Source organism: Fulmarus glacialis, unplaced genomic scaffold (genome assembly GCF_000690835.1).
Source record: "Fulmarus glacialis isolate BGI_N327 unplaced genomic scaffold, ASM69083v1 scaffold44813, whole genome shotgun sequence".
Taxonomy (NCBI): Eukaryota; Metazoa; Chordata; class Aves; order Procellariiformes; family Procellariidae; genus Fulmarus; species Fulmarus glacialis.
The window spans coordinates 1993-23097 of NW_009204434.1; the positions used below are offsets into that span (position 1 = coordinate 1993).

Here is a 21105-nt window from a genome sequence, read left to right on the forward strand (position 1 = left end):
TGCTTATTACACAGCTGAGTTAACCTCACATTTCTGTCTACCTCAACCCTGATGCCTGGGGCGGTTTCGAGGTTGCACCGATGCCTTTGCAAAGCTAGCACTGGAATGGGCATGAAGCCGTCATTTTATTTGTTACGTGGAGCGATGGAAGGGAGAACTGCCTGACGCATCGCAGCTTGGCCCACGCGCTCCTTGTGGTCCCTGTGGCTTGGGGCTGGGCTGAAGTCAGAGCCTGGCCACTCCTCTTTTTAAAGGTTATAAAAAGCGGCCGCTGTCAGTCTGCTGCTCCGCTGCTTCCTCTTTTGACTTTTTGCGAAAGGAGAAAACGCTTCATGTCTTGGCGTGAACTCCTTCCCCCCTGGCTGGTGATCATAGCGGGACTGACGGGCATCGTGCTCCTTTGCGTCTCCACCAAGGATGTGCCCATCACCCCTCTCAGGACCAAGGTAAGGGTGAGGGGCGGCCAAGCCAGGCGTCAAGCGGGGCAATAAGCAGAGGACCTTCTCCTCATCTGTGGGGCTGCTTCTTAAGGAGAACCTGCCTGTTTCCTTGTGCAAGCCCCAACTCGATGGGGGGTTGGGGCATTTAAACTAAAACTGGGTGTGTTTTGTTGCTTTTCACATTCATTGCCCTACTGACTTAGTTACTAGCCTGAAACAACAAACTGAGGAGGGGACTAGAACAAGACTGCCAGGATGGGTTTGCATCCTTCAACACGCTGTAGCTTTTCAAACCGAAAACAAGCCAACCCCTTTGGCTGATCAGGGAAACACAGGCTGGATATCATCCGGCAGAGATGCTCACCACAGGCTAAGGAGAGGTAGCCCATGTCAGGAGCTACCGCAGAGCGGCAAGGGACCAGTAGTGTCAGTGGAGGGAAAGACCTAGGTCCATCTTGAAAGTCAGTAAGAATTTGGCCCTGAAGTGCTGCTTCTGTCTTTTAAAAAAAAAAATTATCTTCCATGCCTCTTCCTCTTCTGTCCTCTCTTGATTTTAACCAAAGAGCCAACCTGCTCTATGCAGTGGGGTCAGATCTGCCCGGTGACCGGGGGGTTAATGCCCATCCGCTCTGCCTCTTGATGCACTGATGCTGAGGTGAGATCAATGGCACGCTATGGTTTACTCAAACAGAATTAGGTTAACCTGTGTGTTTACCCCTCCTCCACGCTCCTCTCAGAAACAAAACTGGATTTAAAAAACCCCTTATTGCTTCATGCTCTGGCTTTCCCTGGTGTTGAGCTGGGGCAGAAACACGGTGATCCCTTCTCCTCCCTTGTGCTCCCAACAGCAGCCTGTCATTTTGTGAAGGAGGAAAAAAATCCAGTTTTCTCCACCAATACCATTTGTTTCTTCCTCTTCTGTGGCAGCCGACATGTCCCTGCGAGAAATACGAGCTGTCACTGGTGGGAGGATGCCAGTAGGCTCTGACAGGGAGCTCCATCCTTCTTCCGCATTTCTGCTCCAGCTCCAGTCCCACCAGTTCCTGGCCCGGGCGCTGTGTCTGGTGCAGCTGGGAGCTCCCAGGAAGGCAGCAGCTTTGCTCGGAGGCTGCAGCCAGGCTCTGTCTTGTGCTAAAACCCTTCTGACAATGTTAACATCAACCTCTCAGGATTCTCCTCCCACTCAGTCACAGCTACGGCTATTTCTGTGCAAGATACAGCTTAGACCATGCACTACCACGTACCTCCCAGATCTCATGAGTTTCTTTCCTGCCTGTGTAGGAGATGTCCCAGTTTGGGCTCATGTAATAGGGGGAAGAGGAGGAGACATAGGCTAGCACCGAGGCTGTTTTGAGTGTGGGGACATCCAAAACAGTCACAGAGCTGTGCCGCAGGGTACCCCAGTGGCCTCTCATTTCCTAACCTCACATATGAGGTGCAGCTCAGCAAGGCTTGGTCAGCAGCAAACAGACCAGACGCTGGGCTGCAAAGAGACTAAGAAAGCCCTCAGCCTCACTGCTAGGCAATAGGAGAACTGTCAGTGGACAAGGTGTTGAGAAATCTCATGTTCGCTGCTGCTGTTTCTGCCAAGACATTATCTCGGTCTCCTCAGGGCTGCTGTGTTGGACAGTGTATGTGCTGGTTGGTCCCACAATCTGGCACGCATTGGGGCAAACTCAGCCCGTGTCGCACGATCTCTGCAGTGGGGCATCAAACCAATGTGGGAGTCTCGGGTTCCTCAGAAGCAGGAACAAGCTGCAGCCCTCCGATTTCTGCATGAAACCCTTATCTCTTTAGCAAAACAATCCAGCAGCAGTTTGGGTCCCAGAATCAGTCAAGAGCCTGTATAGAGCCACCTCCCATGCTTTGGGACCTGTTTTTCTTGAGCTCCAGGGGGCTCAGCTCTCAGTGGAAGCCCTCTACCTGATTTCAGGAACAGCTACAGAGCATGCCACTGTAGGTCTGACATACTTCTGGGTGTTTCTCCACTCCTGCTGCTCCTCATGTATATTCAGAAATGCAGCTGGTTCCCTGCAAATCCACATCATCTTCTGGCTTCACCCTTTCTTTGAATGTGAAAAGCTGACTCAAATACTGCAGTGCAGGCCCATGGGTTACCCAGAATACCTACGTAATGCTGAGTAACCCTACGATAACAAAACAGCATGCATTCAGTGGTGTTTATCTAGAACGTTTTGGGGTTTTCCAGTATGGCATTGTTCTGGATGCTGGCCCATCCCACACCATCCTGTTCATCTACCAGTGGACCACCACCAAGGCAAACAAGACCGGGGTGATCAGGGAATGTAGTTCCTGTCCCATACAAGGTAAGGTGCCCGATTCATGCTCGGTGGTCTGTGGGACTGGCATGGGATGGATGGAAACCTAGAGATCTGTGCATGGACCTTTGCTGCAATTTTCTCAGCTCCTGTATCATCTAGCTGTACACTGAAATAGTGGTGACAGAGAAGCACAGGCTGCTTATTTTCAGCATGGGTCTTCTCGACATGGGCAGATTTAGCCATACATAGCTGGACGTCAGAGCATTCAGCAGTAGCAGGTGACAGGTTTTTTTGGCCTGCTGCAGGCAGGGAAGCACGCAGAGGGGCTGGGGCTGGTCCTGGTCCTGATGTCCATGTGGCAGAGCCAAGCTTGCTCAGCTTCTCACCCCGGGAAGACAGTGAACAGCAACAGAGACAAATCTGGCTGCAGAGTGACTCCTGGTATCTTCTGCCTCCTCCTGACTGTACTCTGGGCAGTAGGTGGTATAGCTCCAGGACAACAGAGGTGTGAAGGCTCCAACCCCCTATGCGAGGTTTGACAGCACAAGTATGAGTTCAATTGGGGTTTAGGTGTCACGTTTTGGGGACTACTGGGGTCTCCCTCACTAGTTCGAATTGGTTTGGCCCTGCCAAAGCCAGCTGAAAGGGTTTCATGCATTAATGCTTGGGGTTTTCCTTCCCTGTCTCTCAATCTTGCTTTGATGTTGAGCAGGATGCTGGGAAACCCTAACTCTCAGTAGCAGTGTGCTGTGGGAGGGCAGCTGCACAACAAGCAAGGAAGAGGGTTTGTGCCCTTGCAGGCTGTAAGCAATACAAACCACACACAGAAGATGCAATAAGGGCTCCCTGAAACCTTGTATGCATCCCTTGACTGCTGCCATGTTCACTGGCTGGGTTAAAAACAGTGACTGTAGCTCAGTGCTTGAAGACTTACTTGAACCTGCTGCTGCAACAGTGTGTCAGCAGCAGCAAGAGGTCCAGGCAGGTGTCTCCCAGATGTGAGCAGTCGTCCTTGGTCTGCTGCATGGCAGCACGGTCACAGCCTTTGAGTGGCCGTAGGCAAGCTGCAGCTCAGCCCTATACAGGGCCCAGGAGAGCAAAGGGAGTCACGCAGCCAGAAAGACAAGTGGGCCAGAGGATGGGGAAGAGAGGCTCTTTCTGGGTAGTGGTTCAAAACCAGCATTTAAGACCCCATTGAATCTTGCTGGAAAGATGAGTCAAGGCTTCCACACAGCTCCTCTCCGCACAGCACAGATGTGAGCTTCCTCTAGAGCAGAGATGTCTTGCTTGCAGGCACGGGGCTCGGAAGCCACCTCCACCAACAGAAGAGGAAGTGGCTGGAGAAGAGAGCTGACACATCAGCCTTCACTCTATCTGCATGGCAGTGTGTCCTTTTGCTTATCTTTTTAAGTGGCTAAAGCCACATTTCTTCCTCTGTGGGCTGAGAGCCTCAGCTGTTGCAGCAGTCTTGTGGCTGGTACGTGGTCATTTTCGGGATGTCTCAGCAGCAGAGCTAGGGTTCTCTTTGTGCGATTTGGGATTTACATGCATGTGCTATTTTGCTCCCTGTACCATATTTTAGCAGGATGGCTACCTGGAGGAACTCCTTCATTCCACCTGTGACAGGTCCTGTCTTTAACCATGCCCCAGGACAGCAACCTCTTGAGTAACAGTTCTCACACTTCTCCTATATCCTTCCTTAGGAAATTTCATTCTTTCCCCTGGTCCTCAGGTCTGGGAGTCTCCAACTACTCAGATTCTCCTCAGAAAGTAGGGAAGAACTTGGAGCCATGTTTGAACTGGGCCCAGAAAGAGATCCCAGCAGAGCAGCACAGCCAAACCCCCCTCTACTTGGGAGCAACCGCCAGCATGAGGCAGCTGAAGTGAGTGAATGTTGCAAACCCACACCCAGAGATCAGCACACGTCATGCAGATCATTCTGTAAATGCATCTCACCTTGTCTGCTCTGCAGCGTGTTTCATCCCTAACCTGCTAGTCAGGTAAACCTTCGTCAGGTCCCCACACACTCGAGGGGAGTACGGCATGGCTGTGTCTCCATACTGTCCCCCCAAGCAGCCATGAGGATGACAATCTTGCTACTGCTACCAGTATAAAATCTCCTTCACAATTAGTGCTTAGAAAAACATCTGTCAGTCTGGAAGCTGAAGTGTTTTCAGTTTATGTGACAACCTACATGGGCTTGCAGGGGTGCTTCTTGTCAGCAGGTTGGGAGCCGTGATGGGAAGATCCACCTTATCATACACACTTTTGTGGACCCTGTTCTCAGTCACCTCATTACTGGGACCTTTATGTCCTTTTAGACACTGGGAAAAAGTAAGGTCTGGAGGGGGCCAGGTCAGCAGGGCAAGGCCACAGGATCCCTCAGTGACAGAGGTACTGAACTCCTAAATTCTTGAATAGTGGCACAACTCAAATCATCCCTCTCCAATTCTTGCCTGCAGTGCAGTGCAAGGGGAGGGGGAAGTAGCAGCAGGACTGGGATTGTTATTGTGTCTCTGTGCTACGACCCAAAGTGGGGAGCACAGCAGAAGCCCTGCAGCTGTGCCCCCACTGCAGGCTGCTCCTGGCAGGGTCCTGTAACAACAAATGTGCCTTCTTTTTCTTTTCTGTTTAGCCTTACCCATCCCACCCTCTCTGACGGTCTCCTTGCAGCCCTGACTGTGGCCCTGAAGTCAACCCCCTTTGACTTTCAGGGGGCACAAATCCTGTCTAGTCCAGATGAGGAAGCATTCAACTGGGTTGCTGTTAATTATGTCCTGGAGAACTTTTTCAAGGTAAAGGACAATCCTGCCTGGGGAGTACAGAACTGAGTTGAGCAACTCCCATTAGCAAACAGTCACAAAGACATGTGGAGGGATCGTTAAAGCCCTGTACTTTAAACAAAGCTTAAGCACAACTTCCACTGTCTTTTAGAGAAGGCAGGTTATATCCAACACCAGCTGGCTGGGGGACATAATGTGAGATGGTTAAAACTAGGCTGAAGGACCAAACCTCTAATGTAGCCTTTCACGGACATGTTCATGTAGTTGGCCTAACAGATGTGAGGCTTTCTGGGCAGCACATCCAGGATGCTCACATAGATAACCTTACATAGCCTGGCCCTGGAGTGTCAACAAGAACTCCACTGCCCTGAGTCCCTGCAGCTTTAGCTCAGCACCACCGTCAAACAGGCATTGCTGCTATGTCTGTGGGGTGCTGTGGGATTGCCACTGGAGTCCAGCTGTCCCATGGGACATCCTGTGAACGGTGGACAGAGAAGCAGAGTCTTTTGCTGCCAAAGCAAAAGCCCATCAAATTTCCTCTCCTTGAGACGCTAGCGAGAGTATAGCTGGGTGTCCCCAGCATAGGGGCCTGGTCTGTATTCAGAAAGCACTCGCTAAACAAAAAGAACACATTTAAGTTTCCTTGCTCTATCCATGGCTTCTCAAACCAAAGGGTCTCAAGAAGAACTCAAAGGGCAAGAGAAAGGTGGGTTAGACCGAGTTATTCCACATAAGGGAAGTGAAAGGCAGTTCTGATAACCAGCACCAAGCATGCACTGGTTAGGGAATTGCTAGCCCTGCTGGCAGCAACACAGCCTCCCCCGGCCAGGGACAGAGTGCTTACACCCATGTAAACTTTCCTGCCTGTACTGCTAACTTCAGCATTGCCAGAATCAGTCCTGCAAGACTGCAGGAGATGAAACCACAGGGTTCTTCTGACAGGAGGATCACTTTAGCATCAAGGCAGCTTGATATGAAGCCCATATCTGCCCACCTGGAAACCTCCCTCCCATTCCCCACCACCACCACCATCACCCTCTCCTCTCTCCCCTGCTCCTACCTGCCAAGACCAGTGCCTTGAGGTGAGCCTTGTTTGCTCTTGCTGGCTGTGGGGAGCTCTCTGCGCAGACGGCAGTGCTTGTACAATGGCTCCTCTATTCCCTCCAAAGCCACCAATTTAGCATCCTTATGTCCTGTGGGCAAAAAAAAAAAAAGTCAGGATGTAATGCACCAGAAAGCTGCTTTCTCTGTCTGTGCAATAATGCTTGCATCTGACCATGACCTAGATGTAGAAGTCTTAAGAACTGACCTCTCTGGTTCTTTTTGGGTCAGTACGACTGGCGAGGACAGTTGGTCCCCTCCAGGAAGGGGATGGCAGGAGTCCTGTCCATGACAGGAACCTCAGCACATCTCACCTCCGAGGTGGAAGAAGGGAACCAGGCACCAAAAGAGGGAATGAGGCTGCAGCTGTATGGACAAACGCACAACGTGTACACTCATCACTGCCCCTGCCATGGCACGGACCAGCTCCGCAGCAGGCTGCTCTCTATGCTCATTCAGGTGAGTATCTGTCAGAAGGGCATTTGCAAGGTTCCTGGATACAATATGAACCCTCTGCACTGAATAACAGTTGCATAAGGCATAGCTGCTAATAGGCAAAATGTCAATCACTGTCTTTAATAGAAGGGATTTGCATATATCTAAAAAAGCCCGGTGCACTTGTCGAACATACTCTCTATGCCCAAATCGATGCCCTCCAAGCAGACACACAGGCACCCATTCCAGAGTTTCCTACTTGCAGGCTCTATTTGGTTCCTCACTTAATACCCATGAGCACAAAGTTGCTCTCCAGAGGTGCTAAGATCACCTTCAGGGTGGAGCAAGGCTAAGACTTCCCTTGGCTCCTCTGAACTGCACCTCCATCTTAGAAGGGCAGCCTAAACAACAGCACCCGGGAACCAACTGGGACCTTTCATTTGGGATATTTCTGTCCTTTGCTGACTTTAACCCTGAAGCAGTCTTTAAAAGAGCAATATTTCATTGTGAAAATATACAGGCATTTTGGTTCTTCCAAACTTTATTTCACTTGAGGGGGGAGGTGGCAGGATCTGATACAAAGTCAGGAATCAGTCTCCACCAAAACTGAATTTCTTAGAAATAAATTACTCACTGCCCATCTACTTGCCTCCCTATAAACCACACCTCCCCTTATTTGAGACCTGAATGTCCCACATGGAGACCCACTTCACCCCAGTCATATTGGGGAATTCCTAGAGATGAGAAACACTGATTCTTGAGGGGTTGAGCCATTTGGAAGGCAGACCAGAACAGCCTCTTTCTTGCAACTAGAAAGAGTATAGGATTCATTGAAACTGTATTTCTGGCCTAAGGGAGAGAGGTAGCACCTCCCACAGAAGGTCCAAGCATTGCAGCTTGGCCTGAACTCTGCAGGAGCTGGGAGCCTGCTGCATCAGTCTTGCAGTTGAGTACTGAGATAAGGTTTGGCAAACCTTTTGCAGCCTCATTGCTCATTTACAACATCGTAGTGCAAGAGGAAAACTGTTCTTCATTGTGTTGCAGTTTGTCTTCCTTTGTGAAGCCCTGGGATGCCAACCTCCTCTCTTGCTGCCTGTGTCCCTGTTTTATTCTGCCTCTCTAGGATCAGAGAAGTGCTAAAACTGTGTCTAATCCCTGCTGGCCCCTCACCTACTCCAGGGAAGTGCAGTGGCAATCAGTGCATGCTGGGCCTTGTGCTGCCCGTGATGACACATCGGACATCCCCGGCCCTGAGGAAGTCTTCAACATCACTGGCTCCAGCAATCCCACCGCCTGCACGACACTTGTGCAAAGCCTGCTCAACTCTTCCTCTTCCTGCAGCTTCTTCAAGCATTCCCTCAGCAGTATTTTCAAGCCCCTCCGGACCAGGTTTCTGGTGGGTTCTCATTCACACTGGGGTAGGCAACTGGTTGGAGAACCCGTGAAATGGGACCAGTTTGGCCATTAATAAATACAGTGGGAACAGCCATGCTGTGCCCTCTGCTAGCCCAGAGGGCCAGTGCTCTGGCTAATGCTGCATAAGCAGCGCTAATGCTGTACACATGCACTCCTGCCCTCTCCCCCTCATTTGCACACAGCTGTTCAAATATGGACCACAGGCTTCCCACCACCAACTGTGGTAGGGCTTTCTTCATCCATGTCTCAGCAATGTCTGCTTGTGAGACAAACTTTGGGGCTCCACAGAGCCGTAAAGGACCTCACCTGAGCCAGCAAGGATAGGGCAGTCAGGAGCTGTGTGCTGAGCAGGTCTTCCAACACCAAGTATGTGGTGAAGCTGAAGATCCTCTGCCACTCTGAGCAAACATCTGGACGTGCTCCACCACAAGCATGCTTATATCTGAGACCCTGGATCTGGTGTCCAGAGTCACTGGGATGTTAAGCCAGGACCATCTCAAGATCCTAGGAGAAAATGAGTGCATTTCAGTGAAGGAATGCAGAGGGAGGAGTTTCAGAAGTCTCCCCAGCTCCCTGCTCCTGAGAGCCTCCCATGGACACTGTGCCAAGGAGCAGAAGGACTAGCCTACTTATCCAGGCAGGGCCAGGAAAGCTGCTGCATGCAAGCTAGAAGCAGTCCTGTTTCCACCTCTGGACAGTGACAGATCTGCTTGTTTTCCTTGCACCCATCAGAGGCATCGTAACCAACACAGGCACACAGAAAGGGCACCCTGGCAATGCACCCCAAAGCTACTGCCACTTACTTTCCTATAGGCACTGTATGCAATGCAAGGATGCAGAGCGCAGTCCAACCTAATGATTATTTCTGCTGCTGTTGTAGGTGATTTCTGAGGCCATGGACTTCATGAGAGAAACTGTACCCTCTCCTGACTTGGGTCAGGCAGTCAACAGGCTTTGTGGGATGTCCGTCAAAGAGGTAACTGTGGAAAAAGTGTGCAGGGAGAGTGGGAAGTGCAGGGAGAGTGGGAAGCAAGGAACAGTCTGTTGTAAAAGCCCATGTGGCTCAGACTGACAGAGCCATAAGTTACTGTCTCCCTCAGGGAAAAACTTGGATTTGCCTGGGGTGGTGGGGGTTTTTTTGTTTTGTTTTTACTTTGAGGAAACAAGCTCCACTTATTTTCCTTCCTCTCAAATCCCAGCTGCTGCTGGTAACACCTGGACTTAATTAAATGAAAGGCCACAAGTACCTTTTACTGCATATCAAGGAGTAAAGAGGACGGCTCTCTACTCACTCCTCTACATTACCTTGGTCTTCCTGTTATCCTCCTCTCCTTAAGTGCAAGGAGACTGAGACTCCAGGGGCTTTCCCACTTCACCTGGGCCCATGGAGACCAAGCCAGGGGGATTTGTAAGTTCTTTCCCTCAGTTGGTGGTTTATGAGGTCACCCTCATTTGCACCTACACTGCCCAAGCCTCCACAGTAACATTCAAACCGGACAATTTCTACAGGGTTTGCTTATGGGGTAGCAAAGTCCATAAGCAGTCCCCTGAAGCTTTCTCTTCTGGATAGAAGAGAACGATCTTGTTAGTGCTCCTATTGAGAGAAAAGCTGCAGCATTAGCTCAACCTAATTAGAAAGCAGAGAATCATACCAAGCAACTCACCTGCAAGGCAACTGTAGGAGACCTGGCTGCCAGTCCTGCTGCTCTTGGAACTGCCTGGTCTTTAATAAGATGGGAACAAAGGCACTAAGAGATGACACTGCTTCCCAGACCGCAGCCCAGCGGGTGCAGGAAACATGGTTTCAGTCTGCACAGGACATAAACCCCTCAACCAGTCCCACAGTCTGTCCCAGAGCAGGAAAGGAGAGGTTATAGCAGGCCTGAAATTTAGCTACTGAATATTTACTACTTTTATTTTTTTCCCCATCTTTGGAAATGACATCAGCTGGTCAAGAAGTCCCAAACAAGCCTGGATACACTTGCTGATTACTGCATTGTGTCTGCCTTCATCTTTCATCTCAGTACAAAGGGATACACGTTTGACTTTGACGGGTCTGTTTGGACTGCATTCCAGAAGAAGGCGAGTTACCTACAGTGTGGTATTTCCAATTACAAGGGAGGGTTGGTTTCAGTAAAGCCAGCCTGTCCCCACTCCTACAAGCCCTAACCAGCTAGGTTTCTCCAGCAAGATGCTTTTGCAAAATAAATTCACAATTGTGATAAGCAAGAAAACCAGTGTCAGAGAGCTAAAGATTACACTTGTCCCCACTGAAAAACACATGGGTCAAAACCTTACCTGGAGCAATACCATCTTTAAGAGTCCGTGCCCAATAGGGAAGGAAGTATGGTTTGATCACCACTTAACGCTAAGGACAAACTGCTGATAATATTTCCTGAGCCAAAAGATGCTGCCCTACCTCTTTGCAGTCACCTTTATACTAGTGAGGGTTTATAACTGGCTTATAAGGTCTGAAATTGCTTCAGGATCTGGAGCCTCTAAGGAAAGGAGAATGTGATTCAAGTCCTCCCCTTCACAAGAGAAAAGACAGCCTATTCCCAGACTTCTTCTCAACTCACCAGCAAAGGCATGGTCCTACTGAGCAGGGCCACATCAGTGATAGTGGTTCAGTCAGCCATGTGGTGATCATCAGACTAAGGCAAGGTAATAAGGTAGGTCCAGAGTCCATCCGGGGTCCATCCAGGGAGCCCAGCCTGGAAAGCCGGAGATAAGCAACCTACAACATGGGTCTGAGGTTCAGCCAGGCAGCAGGACCAGAGACAGAACTACTCACAATGTAGACCTGAGGTCCACCTGGGAAAACAGTCAGTAAGCAGGAGAAGGAACAGCACACACCTATAGTAGAGCTCAAGAAAGAGGTAGTTGCCCAGGCCAGAGCTTAAATGGAGCTCCCAGGCCCATGGGCAGCGGGAGTGGGTGGAAGTGCCAGGTGAGGCTAGTCAGGGCAATTAAGGTCTATTAGTGCACTCAGGACACTGAGAGTGGGAGAGCTCCTCATTTCAAGCCTAATCCTTGGATCAGTGTCGAATAAAGTATATGAGGCCTTGGGCCTGTGCACAGAAACGCAGCTGGGGTACAGACTGTCTGCTTCTCTTCTAACCTCTCCTCCTTTTTATTTCAATAGATGGGTGATCCATCATCTGGCTGGACTCTTGGGTACCTGCTGAGCCTGACCAACACCATCCCCCAGGACAGCCCAGGCTTCCTCAAGGGGATCGAACCAGGGGTCTGGTCTTTGCTCCTTATCCTCTTTGTCGTGCTGCTCACTGGCTCTTTCATGCGCATCTCATACCGAGTGATGGTCAAGGAAAACAGCTTCAGTAACAGGAACAGCAGTGTTTTTGATGACAACTGACAGTTATCCTGGGACTAGATACTCTTGCCGGAGGGCAGTTAACAGGGTACATACAGAAATCACGCAGGTGTAAGTCACTGGTGAATGCAAGTGATTTTCCTGCAGGACTTGCAGAGCCTCAGTGCCTTATTTCAACTTGCTAGCACTTGCACTACTGTACTTTGAGACAACGGATCCTGCTCCGCAGGAAACCTGTGATTCCCGGTGGATGGCAAGCTATTCATTCTCCAAATGACAGAGCAGCCTGCACAGGTCTTGCTTGGGCTGCAGCTGAGATTACTCACGTCAACCTAATGAAACGATGCCTCTGAGCAGGGAGGCCCTCAGCTATTGTAAAGTTAATATTGAATATTCCTGTCTAATCAGGAGAGGTGGTGTCTGAAAAAAGTGTTCTGTCCTCTTCTGTGCCCACAAGAGAGACGACACCTGCAGTATCGCCACTAGTGGAGACTGGAACAGCATTAAAATATAGTCAGAATATAACAGCCAAGTTGCTTCCATGTTCTAGGGAAAAAGCAGTTATTTTCTGCCTGCTACTACTCATCTGTCTGTTCTTCCATCTCAGTGATGGTATCCATGCATCCCTTCCAGTAAATGCTCCTGCTGACCAAGAATCCTTCAAAAGCAACGCTTTTTAGTCCTGGTCTCCACAAAATGTGCAGAGCGTCAAAGGAGAAACAAAGGGCACAGACACGCAGCTGGAGTTCCTGTCCCTCAGCTGAGTCATGGCAACTCAGGGTTAAAATTGTCAATTTAAACTCTTTAACCAGGACTTAAATTAACACATTTAATTTCACATCTGCTAAAACAGAGTGCATGTTGGGCTGAGGTTCACCGGTTCATTCATTTGCACTCAAGTGCTTGTCTCACTGACTCTGAAAGTGAAGTATCTCATCTAATATTGTCCTTTAGACAAGAGCAGACCCAGGAACAGAAGCTCTCCTAATTGTCAGTCCAATGACTTTCATATTAGACTGTGACCACAGTTACTTTATAATCCAATACTCAGGATTCCTCTGGGTCTTGGCAGTCATTCCAGCTCCTCTGGTCTACTCTGCTTGTCTAAAAGATGAGGTGCTGTACAAATTCTCTGTGTTATTGTGAAGAAAAGGGATCAATTCAGACAAACACTTTCCTTTGACTGAAGCATTTACAGTTCACTTCTCGGATTGCTTCAGAGACTTAAACACACAGGCTGTTAAAAGCCTAAGGGACGAGTGCCTCCAACTCATTTCAGACCACTTTAAACAGAAATTTAAATGCCTACAGATGCAGTGATGTGCCTTGCAGGATTTTTAAAGCTACCATGGCACCCAAATCCTCTCAAATCTGATTATTAATCCCTTGTGCTCCCAACTCATATATAGGACACCCCCGTTCCCCCATAATATTGGGGTATTCATAAATTTGCAGGCCAATTAATGAAGGTTTGGAACCTGTCAGTCAAGTTTGGAGGGGTGTGGAAACAGATTTAAACGAGCTTCATATTCATTTCTTTGAGTCGCACGTTAGATATTTTTAATTATATCATGTTATTAAAGATGTTTTAATAGACTGTCTGTGTTATTCTTGGCAAGAGATCAAAGCGGGGGTTTTATTGTGAATACAGAGTGTTTCAGTGAGGAGGATGGGGGATGCTGATTTTGCCTCTGTTTACTCAAGAGCTGTTATGCTGTGTACTTTCGGGGTACACAATGAGAACCCCTGAAGGCACTTTCTTCCCAGTGGCAGGCAGGCAGAAAATGACTTCAGATAACCTGGCTGCTGGTATTTAGTTGATGAGAGACATGTCTACATCTTTGATGTGTTCTTTGCTCAAACCATCTGAAGAAGGTAGGAGGGTTTCAGGCAAGCCTGTATAGAAAAAAAAAGAAGAGGTTATCAGGGAGTCAGCGATATTGGGGAAATTCCTGAGACTTCATTCTTCCCGCATATGGAAATGCAATCATTAAACAGACCTCTGTGACCTGTCAGCCCATAGGAGAACTGTAGGATTTCTGGCTGAGATTTGCAACCTGCCCAAGAATCCTACCACTGTCAGAAATGGAAATAAGCCAGTGAGATGCCAGGAACCCCAGGACTCCAGGTGTTCTGGCCCGCTCAGTCATTACACCTTCTTGATTTTGAATACTAGATCACAGGGTCCAAGAGAAAAGGACATTGGCTGGAACTTCGCCAAGCTCTTGTTTAGAAGCTTTGGGACTTCCATGCAGATAATAAGTGAGCAATTAGGCAAGAAGCTCAGCATGCCCTCCTGACACTTTACTTTTGCCTCTGAGCAAAAGTACATGCCACTGAGCTGTATTGAGTGATGCCACATACAGATGGCCTAACTTGCCCCATTAAATCCGTGACATTCGAGCCACCATTTGACATTGAGCCACAGCTCTGCGATGCAACGACAAGCCACAACCACTTGATTTAGAGCAGATCCTAAATTCTTGAGCTAAAAGCTGCTGTTCTCATCAAAGACACAGTGAGACATTTCGATGGCTGAAGTTCTTCCCCTGGTGGTCCGCACACTGCAGGCGGCAGCTCCGCTCCCTCCTTTCCCATCACTCCTTCCAAATACTGGCACTGCTGTCTTCTCCTACTGGCAGGTCGTGGGGGCAGGCAGGGGCAGGCATATTTGTTACCATACAATGACTGTGCTGCCCAGCCCGAGCTGCAGCCCCCAGCAGCTAGGGTTACCAGGTGAACTGGGCTTGGAATGGGCGGTTTGACGGTGCATATAATTCTCGTTCTATCTGGCAGAAAAAAACCCACTTATAGATGTATTTACTAGATGATGAGCTAGATTGGTATTTTAAAAGCCCTGAAGTGTGCTTTTAGTCATAAAAAAGGCAAATAATAACAAAATTGGGAACCTATGAGAAGAATAGAAACTAATAAAAGTCACATATTCTTTTCTCCCAGCTCTCTATAGAAGCAGCTCCTTCATGTCAGCACTACGTAAGTTTGCAGAACTAATCCCCAGATTACCTGGACAGCAGAAATTCTAGACTAACTCACTTACTTTGAAACGAAGATGCTTGCAGCCCTTTTGTTACAATGCAATTGTGGAAATGATTAATAATGAAGATTTTCTAACTGTCCATAAATTCTTTATGTTTATGCATAGCTCCCTTGCTTCTCACTAAGGCTGAACCATGGGAGAGCTCTTCTCGCAGATAAATGTCTGCTCACATGTAATTGCAGTTCTGCTGCTGTCAGCAAGTATCAATAAGAAGGAAATCAAAGTATTAGATACAGAAATTGACACCAGAAAGCACTTTCTCTATTTTAGTGCCAGAAACACAACAGGTTAGCTGACCTGCTGCTGGCTAGAGTGGCCTAAATTTCATTTCAGCACATTTTTAGGAGTATATTAGCTCCTGTCTTTCTTCCAGTTTACACCATTTCCAAAGCATCATGGATTCCCAACCGGTACATTCCATCTGGGTTGTACCAATGAATTCCCATGAAAATTGAGAGAAATACCAGTTTATTGCCTGCAGTCCAGTTCTGCGGCACAAAGTTCACCACCACAGGACCAGAGTTGTTTCTTTCTTTCCGTTCTGACGCACCCGGGCTCCCTGCGGTTGTAGGAGAGAGACCCAAGCTGAGTTCTAACCTCCTCCTCGGTACCCAGCTGTACTCGAGGTAGGGCTGTAGATAGGTGCTGCTTTTTGAGATGCAGGTATTTCATGGATGCTTATGGATGAATTAGTTCACCGGGATTTCATAGAGCTGGACTCTCTACCAGGTGCTGTCACAGACTTCCTAGCTTACCTTGGCAAGTCATGAGAAGGTCATGCATGCTTCAAGGACTTTGCAAAACTTGTCATAATGGCTGAGCTCCAGCTTCGCATTAGTAATGCCGTGATTGTGACTCCTCCTCTCCTTGACATACTGTCCTGCCTGTGAAGATATCCAGTTCAGTGGTTAAGGGAAGGTCTCCAGAATAGCAAGTGTAGAAACAATGTACAGCACCAGGCGCTGCAGTACTTGTACTCATTTCCGTTGTTTGGGGCTGTTATAACAAACAATAGTGAAATAACTTAAAATCCACAACCACTGGTGGAACAAATCCAGCAGAACATGAGAGGAATGCCTTTTAGGATGGCTGGATTTAGACTATCAGTACATTTTTATTTTGTTCTTATACCATGCCTATGAGCATGTATCTGAATATCTTCCAGAGAAGTAGGAAGCCATATGATGTTTATATCCTACCTCATGGACTGTCACTCCTACCTCAAGAGCTAATTCAGAACACACTGAAGTAGATGGAAATGCTGTCAGAAGGACAAGCCCGAATGAATACTGGGATCAGTAAAACCCCAATTTTTGCCACAGCTCTCTTAACATGAAAGTCCTTTCATAATGCCATCAAACCTAGGGAAGTCAAAGTGTTTTGATGTTTTGCAAGTGCAAACATCACTGTACACAGTGGAGACCAGGCAGAAGAGGTGTCTTTGACCTGGTTTCCATCATGCCCTCAATATGAGATATTCAGAGCCTTCTTGCAGCAGGGTGCTTTCAGATCCCCTATTCGAGTCAGGTAAACACAGAACGTAAGCTGTTGCTCCCCTGACTGTGTAATGACAGGGATTAGTCACAAGAGGGAGGCTGGCAGAACAGCGCCTTAAGCCTTAGGAAATCTCCAACACAGCTAGTAGCTGCTCCCACCACAAATCACGTAAATTAGCAAGCAGGCTTGTCTGGAAACTTGTCAAGGAAACTCCTGATGTGGGCACAGATGAAAGACACGCTGCAGTATGGAAGCTCTCTACGTGTGGGATGTGAAAGCAGCTCTAATCAGTGATTTAAGAAGCCGTGGCATTAGTGGAAGAAGGACTCTATGCAGGAAGATGGGCACTAGCGTGGAATATGGACGAAGGCTTTTTTTGAAACAAGAGGGAGAAAGAATAATCCCTAATAGGAAGAGGACTGCACTGGGAATGAAGAAGAGGAAGTTTGAGAGAGACAAAGGAATGATAAAATCAACTTTTGTGTGAAGGAAAGCTTATTTTTGTTCACAGCAGGGGGTGTCACCATATGCGCTCCTCATGATCGAATTAGTCACCACTTCTTGGTGGAAATTCTCCAGAGAAACAGATCTCCCAAGTGAAAGAAGGCGATACCTACAGGGCTTATTGCTGGACAATGTACAGCAGTGGAGCTGTGGAACCGAATGAGGGAAACTTTATGGGAACAGTGTTCAAAGTTCACTGGTTTTAGACATGAAGGAGATGTAAACTGCCAATTAACGCTGAACCTTACATCAAGTAAAAGCTGGTTTAGCATTACCTTCTGTTTCATGGTAATCACTGTCAAGGTTTAAGACTCTCTTGAGTGCAAGCTTTGAAGTGACAGGCTCGCAGCCTTCTTCTGAACTGAGGAGCTCAGTGGAAATCATCAAACCAAATGGAAGGAGCTCTTCCACACAGCTTGTGGTTAAACTGTGGGACTCATCATGACAGGAGGCTGTTTATGCAAAAAGGTTACATGGCTGAAAAAGGTGATTAGATAAATTCATAATAATCCATTGGGGCTATTAAACAAAAAGTTACTTGCTTGTGGCTAAAGAATTGCCTGAACCACCTGCCACATCCGTATATATTTACCCTGTTCTTCTTTGGCAACTGCTGCTGATCTTTAGAGAAAAGATACTGGCCTGGATGGACCTGTGGCTTGATCCCATCCAGCTGTTCCTATTTCTCTCAAGCAGGAATCCCACGACTGCACCTCTCACTCACCAGTCTCTGGAAGCAGCCTCTCACCTTCAATAACTTCAACCTCTCAGGAGCAATAATTTCTAGAAAACAAAATATTGTTTATCCTTAGAAGTAACAATCAGAAAGATTAGAACGACAAAAGGTCTGCACATACTCATGTCATACTTCAGTATTACCATAAACCTGGAACGACCCCAACACCAAAAGCTTTTCAGTTCTGCAGGCAAGCTTCCACCCACATTTGTTCTGCTGTGCCCCTCTCTTGAACTTAGGGCTTCAGATTTTTACCTATATAAACAGAATTAGTTCTGTGATTTCTGTTTGGGCTCCTGCCAGCCTCAACATCATCCCAGCCCCGGATACTAGTCTCAGTTTAGACTAGGATGCTATTTCAGAGACACAGACTGCTATCTTGCTAGTTAAGTGTCAAGAGGAGAATTATAGCCGTTGTCTGCCTGCCTGCCAAGGGGAGGGATCGTCTCTATACACCCCATAGCACACAAAGAACCCTGGTTCAGTAAAGGGAGAATGCAATACTCGAAAGTTAAAGAAAGTCTCTCCCCACTCTGTTCAAACCAATTGTATTTACAGCAAATCTGTTTCCATGCTGAAAGCAGTATAGATAGTTAAAAAAACCAACCAAAATAATTACAATAAAAAGTTAAAAAATAACTGCTGTATAGTTCAACAAAACAGAAATGCAATTTCCAACTTAGTTTTAACTTCACTACCATGTCTTTCTTTGGATTATACCCAGGGACTTTGGCCTCGTAATAGTGGCCCCTAATGTTTTCCAGTATCCCTGTTACAGCCATTAATTGACACAGCAAACTTGCAGATGGGAAATTTAGAAGCACCTAAATGAGGTGAAACCTCCTGGCTTGACACTAGCAGCAGGGTTTGAGGAGAGCTTTCAAAGAAATCAAATACCAGATAAAACAGATGTCTTCAATGAAAACATGATGTGGGAGCCACATACCTCCCCACCTTGGTCGAGCTGCTCTCTTCACTGCTATTCCAATTGCTTTCCAACTGCCCCGGGAATCTGCAGCAGCGTCTCTGTGCAGGCTGTCCACTAAACCAACGACAATTAGAAACACACTTAAGCATTTTGCTCAGGCACGACCATGGAATGTGCAATTTTTTTCCCCCGGAATTAGCCCAATTGTCAGTACGGATGGTTTGCCTTTGAAGGAATGCTTCGTGTGAGACACGGTTCTGGCAGAAACCTGTCTCGTTACTTGCCAGCTCACCTTCTGGTACGCGCTAATTAGGTTGCTGGGCTGCCGCAGCATTAGAAGTTGGAGGGCTAAGATGGTCGGCAGCTTCAGCAGCTCTCCATAGAGACTCCTGGCAGCTTGGCTGTGTTCCTCCTCACAGAGAGCTTAGAAATACTGGCATTTTACTTTAATTTTAAAAATGCAAAAATATTTAAAATAAAATTTTCATTCCCTGTGGATCTGCACGTAGCTAAGAAGAGAAGTACTGACTGACTGGGATAGAATTTGCAAAAATAAATGTCACATGAATAATTTGAAATACCTCCTAACCCATAGATCTTCAGGTGGCCGAATCTCCCAGGGAAACCTCTGGAGGCTCGATCACAGGAGCAAAGTTTTAGCTACCCCATAGGGTGCTATCCCCTGTTCTGCTGAGTGCGATCCTGCTAGCATTTTGGAGATAGATATCACAAGTCTTAACTGAACAGAGTATTTCCACTTTTTTGCTGCCACTGGGAATGCTGGGGGTGGCAACCATTTCTCACTCTACACATTACAGAACAGCTTCCCAAACATTAAAGGCAGCGCGGGCTGAAGCACAAGCTGTGAGAAGCACCGGCTACAAAGGCTCATGTTTCTAACAAAGTAAGGAAATAGATCTTTGTCACTGATGCACAGTCCTTTGCTTTCCAGTGCTGGCTGAAAAAAACCTGTATCTGCATTAAATACAGCAGCACTTATACCAGCAAACCTCCTACTAGCCCTGCAGTGGCTCCCCCTGCTCCATTTTAGGGATAGTTTTCTAGGGCTTCATGAGCGCAGAAGCTTGCTAACGCTGTTCTGAGTATGCCTCGATGAGAATTTATGCTGAATGTGCTTTCCTAGACAGCAAAACACAGGCAAGACATTCTACATTCTCTCTTTTTAATCAGAAAGAAGACAGTATTCATTTTTTATGTTACTCTGAAGAGATGGTATCACATCCCGGAGCAATAGCTGTCTTTACTGATTATTACAGCCTTGTGTGAAATCTTCAGCAAGTCTGATCCGGATTCATCCTGGCTGCCTTTGATACTTAAATGATACTGAGATTTTGGATGTGGTCACTTCAAACACCTTTACAGAGAACAGGAAGGTGTTGTCAGAGGGCTATTCAGAGCTGGAGCGGGCCGGGCCGAGCCATCCCTTTCCACTGACTCTGGTGTGAACGCAGTCCAGAGCTAGCTATTCGGATCAATGTCTGTAATTAGGTGGGATAAATCTGGACCCCAATGCCTTTGCATTACTCAGCTATCTCGAAGTAAACTGCACAAGCCTCCTGCATTCTGGCTTCGAATGTGGAGGATGAGCCGTATATGTGTCTTCCTAGCCGTGTCTGGGCACCTCTGGGGCTGAGGAAGGTCTTTCCCAGGATCCTCTCAGGTCACTCCAGATACGCTGGGGCTCTTCCCAGGGTCTCTGGAGCTGCTCCGAGTACTCCTGGGCTCCTTCCAGCATCTCTGGGCGAGTATGTTGTTTACATGCCAGAAATATCAATCACCATAACCTTTGTATTAAGCCAACTACCAGAGGCTATTCGATCTCCAGCAAAAGTCTTCACAGTGCTATTCTTCTCCTGCCCAGCTCCTCACCTGACCCAGTCACAGAAGCAGTGGGATTGTTACCCAAGCATAGATCGTGGTATGTATACAAGCCATAATGTATCTCTGTCTCATACGAATGCATGAATGACACAGACTGCCAGCCCAACGTGCTCTGTTTGTGTAGAAAGAATTGAGGTCATCTGCTGCTTCTGCCTCAGATCACCCCCACATCAAGGCAGCAGTTTGAGACTAGCTGGGTTTGGAGAACTCAATTAGCAACCTCTTTCAAGTTTTAGCTACAGTACGAAACAAGAAGAGATGCTAGGACTTGTAGACCTCACTGACATCCTAATGCATACGTATAATCATAAAAAGGCTCTGCTAAAACAACAATCAAAAGTATGCTCAGTAGAAGCTGTGACCAATAGATGAACTGTCTATGCAAGAATGTGCTAACTAAGTTGGATGGTAGAAGGTGAACAGTGTGGCAGAGTAAGAGACAGAGAAAAGGTGAGCGAGGGAGACATTTATCTAGTTTGGGAATGCTTGGCTGCCCCATGCAGGGCTGCAACATGAACATCCAGCCCAGGACAGACATGTCACGTAGTATAGTGCTGCTCTGCTCACCCTAGGAAAGACTCGGTGGGCCAGCCACCCACCTCGAGGCCCATGAAAGGATGCCACCTCACACAGGCTCCCTCCCAGGCGGGCACCACCTCGTGCGAGCGCTCCCCTCGCAGTACTGGGCT

At 47.8% G+C, this 21105-nt stretch overlaps 1 protein-coding gene across 1 annotated transcript; it reads left to right on the forward strand.

Annotated features, from left to right (window-relative positions):
- Window positions 1-332: 332 nt before the first annotated feature.
- LOC104074748 (ectonucleoside triphosphate diphosphohydrolase 2-like) lies at window positions 333-11949 on the forward strand. The gene is made up of 9 exons (XM_009574991.1): window positions 333-446; window positions 2650-2767; window positions 4455-4605; window positions 5358-5517; window positions 6838-7065; window positions 8165-8437; window positions 9338-9433; window positions 10405-10539; window positions 11603-11949. The coding sequence occupies exons 1-9, from the start codon at window positions 333-335 to the stop codon at window positions 11831-11833; spliced, it is 1506 nt and encodes a 501-aa protein (XP_009573286.1). The 3' UTR covers window positions 11834-11949.
- Window positions 11950-21105: the final 9156 nt, after the last annotated feature.

What these genes read in the sequence shown, in the direction of transcription:
- LOC104074748 (XM_009574991.1), top strand. Translation starts at nt 333, where the DNA reads ATGTCTTGGCGTGAACTCCTTCCCCCCTGGCTGGTGATCATAGCGGGA. An exon ending in TAGTTCCTGTCCCATACAAG is followed by an intron (nt 2,768 to 4,454) that starts GTAAGGTGCCCG and finishes CCTGGTCCTCAG; the next exon opens with GTCTGGGAGTCTCCAACTAC. An exon ending in GTGGGATGTCCGTCAAAGAG is followed by an intron (nt 9,434 to 10,404) that starts GTAACTGTGGAA and finishes AAATGACATCAG; the next exon opens with CTGGTCAAGAAGTCCCAAAC.